Consider the following 3,391-nt stretch of genomic DNA (forward strand, 5'->3'; position numbering starts at 1 on the left):
AACCCCCAGGACTCTGAGAAGTGCCGTTTGGAAATCATGGTCTTTTTATAAGTACCGCGCGCTAACCGATTGCGCGACTGGAGCTCCATGGAAATCACGGGTCTTTTTAATAATGTGGAGCACGGCCGCCAGGCTCTAACTTCCCCAGCCTCCTCCTCCACCCCTCACACGGGCTCCCCAGACACCCTTGGCTAGGCCAGGCGTGCAACCACTTCCAAATCCTTCCTTCTGCTTCTCTGAAGCTCCCATCGGCGTGCCCTTTCCTCCGCCGCCGCCTGCCAGGCCTCAGACACCAGGCAGAGTCGGCATCTGGTGACACTTCTGTGACTCCCCCGGGCCGGAGTGAGCCCCCCCCCCTCCTCTGAGCGCCCATGGCCCCTTCCCCACAGAGCGCGTGGACTGTTGCGTTGCCCTGATTGTGAGCCTGTGACGCTCACTGGACTGTGAGCTCCTGGAGGACGGGGGCCACCCCTTGCTCACCCGGGAGAGTCAGAGGCTCCGTAGTGCTTGGTGCCTCGTTGAGACCGGTGTGAACTGAGCGCCTCAGTCAGCACGTGCTACTGACACCCACCACGCCAGCCCCTGGGCAACCTTGGAGAAGACGCTAGACTTCGCGGGCTCTGTCCCTTCTGTGGAGCAGCGAGGAATGCTCTGCAGATGAGACAGATCCTCCTGGGGGCGTGCTGTGTGGACTGTATCTACTCGGTCCAGAGCAGAGCTGGCTTAGAAGCCAGCTGTCCTGGCCTCCAGTAGTCCCCGGGCATGTGGCCCAGGGCCCTGTCTCCTGCCTGGGATGAGGCTCTGCTGACTTTGTTTCCAGGGCAGCGAAGGGATGCGAGGCCCATCAGGCATGCCTGGCCCCCCTGGGCCACCAGGGCCTCCCGGGATCCAGGTGAGTGCGTGCCCCCTTAGCCTGACAGGCGTGGGTTGTGTGTGCGTGTGCACGGGGGTGTGCGCGTGTGTTTGGTAGGTCTGGGCGCTGGGCGAGGGCGGCGAGGCTGTAGAAATGCCCGTTTCCTGTTTCCAGGGCCCTGCCGGCCTGGATGGTCTGGACGGGAAGGACGGCAAGCCCGGCTTCAGGGTGAGATGATGCGCCGGGGAGGGCACCCCTTCCTTCTCCAAGAGCCAAAGTCCAGGGAACCCTGATGAAGGGACTGAAGTGCCCCCCTCCCACACACCTCTGTCAGGGGGAGCCCATGCCGGCCCTTGGCCTGCCTCTCGCTGCACCCCGCCTCCCTGGGTCTCACTTACCCTGGTAGCTGTGGCCAGCTTGGCTGAGCTAGACCTCCCCCCCGCCCCAAGTAGGGACAGGGGAGTGAGTCAATTCCTATCCAGAAACACGGACAACCGAAGACACAGAGCCCTCAGGCCCTCAGCACTATTTTTATAGGTCGCAAGGGGTCCAGCGCCCCCCAGCAGGGACCCCAGGTCTAGCTCGGAGCCTGCACAGGCAGCGTGGCCTCAGTGACCACAGTGGCATAAGGGACCTGGACTCTGGCCCGGTCAACAGCTCCTACTGGCTGGCGCCAAGGTTCCCAGCCTGTGAGCGGATGGGTTAACCCACGGAAGAACCAGGTTGCATGGAAGGACTTGAGCAAGCTCCTTGACTTTGCTGGGGAATCTGAAAGGGCTGGAGCCATGGCAATGAGCAGAGCCTCCAGGTCGATCCCCGTCTGTACCCCAAAGATGGAAAACTGAGGTCCTGAGAGGGGGCGGGGCTCATGCAGGGGCCATGGCCAGGCAGAGGCTGAGCCTGGCTTAGTCTTCCCTCTGCCCCATAGGACTTCCCTCCATCCTGGGACGGGTGGGGGAGGGGCTGGAGAAGGGAGAAGACCTTGGCGAGCGAGCTGGGTACGGGCTGGACAATGCTCCCGCCTCAGTGCCCCCATCTCTCTCCCTAGGGAGAACCCGGTCCCGCTGGCCCGCCTGGACTCATGGGACCCCCGGTAAGTGGAGCTTCAGGGAGGAGCGGGGAGGTGGCACCGCTGGTCCCGTGCAGCTCTGCTTTGGTGTGTGTGTGGGGGGTGAACCTGAGGAAAGAGGTGGGACGAGGCCTCTGGTGGAGGCGGGGATGTGCAGCTCCCTGATTTTCTTCCAGGGTTTCAAGGGGAAAACAGGACATCCTGGCCTCCCGGGACCAAAGGTAAGGGCCGAGCGGGGAAAGCCTGGCCCCAGCCAGAGTGGACAGAGCGCTGATCCTTGCCCGAGATGCCATCCCGGCATCCAAGCCTCCTGAGGCCGCTGGTGCCTGGCCGACGGGGTCCGGGCTTCTCCCACCCACCAGCCTGAGGGTGTCAGAGGGCCTGGGTCAGAGCGGGGCCTGTGGTGGATCCCTCGCATGTGGGGGGAGCCAAGTGGCGGTCTGGTGACCTCCCCTCTCTCTTTTAGGGCGACTGTGGAAAGCCCGGTCCCCCCGGCAGCAGTGGCCGGCCCGGAGCTGAGGTGAGGGCTGGGATCGATGCACGCTGCCTTCGGACAGCCTCTGGGCTCTGCTGATCCGGATGCGGCCACTTCGCTCACCAGCAACATGGCTGCCTCCTCTCCTCCCCTTTCTGGGGGAGGTTTGGCCCAACAGGGCACATCTTGACTTTCTCCCTCCTCGGAAGGGTTGTGCCTGGTTCCCTTCTATAGGCTGTTGGGTCATTAGCCTAAAGGGCAGGGCTTGGCCTTCTCCGGCTGGGACTCTGCTTTCTCCCTCCACCGTCCCCGCGGGCAGGGCTGGGGCCTCGGCCCTGGGAGGCTTAGGCCTGGAGGCCAGGGCTCAGCTGGGCTCCTGGGAGCACTGGTGTTCCACCCGCTCTGCTCAGCCCTCTCCCCCTCCAGCCCCGTGTGTGTAATTCTGTTTCTGTGTCGTTTCTTCTTTTTTCTGGCTCCTGCAGGGTGAGCCTGGTGCCATGGGACCCCAGGGAAGACCCGGCCCCCCTGGCCATGCTGTGAGTTGACAGTGCACGAGCTGGCGATGACCCCAAAGAACTGAGCGCAGGAGCAGCCCCAGCGCCTGGAACCGTGAGGGGCTTTGGGCTCACCCAGTCCAGTGGTTCCCAGGCCTTTTGCCATTTTCTTGTTTTCTAGGTACATTTGAATCTAATTATCTTTTTTAAAAAATATGTTTTTATTGATTTTAGAGAGGAAGGGAGAGGGAGAGAGAGATAGAGACATCAATGATTAGAGAGCATCATTGATTGGCTGCCTCCTGCATACCTCCTACTGGGGATGGAGCCCACAATGCGGGCATGTGCCTTGACCGGGAATTGATCCTGTGATCTCTTGGTGCACGGATAATGCTCAACCAACTGAGCCACAGCAGCCAGATAAACTCTCTCTCTCTCTCTCTCTCTCTCTCTCTCTCTCTCTCAAAAAAAAAAGACACTTTTCTGAAGGACAGTGAATG

The 3,391-nt window shown here is 61.6% G+C and overlaps 1 protein-coding gene across 1 annotated transcript in view; it reads left to right on the forward strand.

The window, feature by feature from the left end:
- Positions 1-3,391, forward strand: part of COL16A1 (collagen type XVI alpha 1) — a 59,944-nt gene that overhangs the window by 46,483 nt on the left and 10,070 nt on the right. Inside the window, exons 58-63 of the mRNA XM_015572783.1 lie at positions 821-892; positions 1,028-1,081; positions 1,902-1,946; positions 2,099-2,143; positions 2,389-2,442; positions 2,880-2,933. Coding sequence (XP_015428269.1) covers positions 821-892; positions 1,028-1,081; positions 1,902-1,946; positions 2,099-2,143; positions 2,389-2,442; positions 2,880-2,933 — 324 coding nt within the window. The remainder of the gene's footprint in view (positions 1-820; positions 893-1,027; positions 1,082-1,901; positions 1,947-2,098; positions 2,144-2,388; positions 2,443-2,879; positions 2,934-3,391) is intronic.

Source organism: Myotis davidii, unplaced genomic scaffold (genome assembly GCF_000327345.1).
Source record: "Myotis davidii unplaced genomic scaffold, ASM32734v1 scaffold88, whole genome shotgun sequence".
Lineage (NCBI taxonomy): Eukaryota > Metazoa > Chordata > Mammalia > Chiroptera > Vespertilionidae > Myotis > Myotis davidii.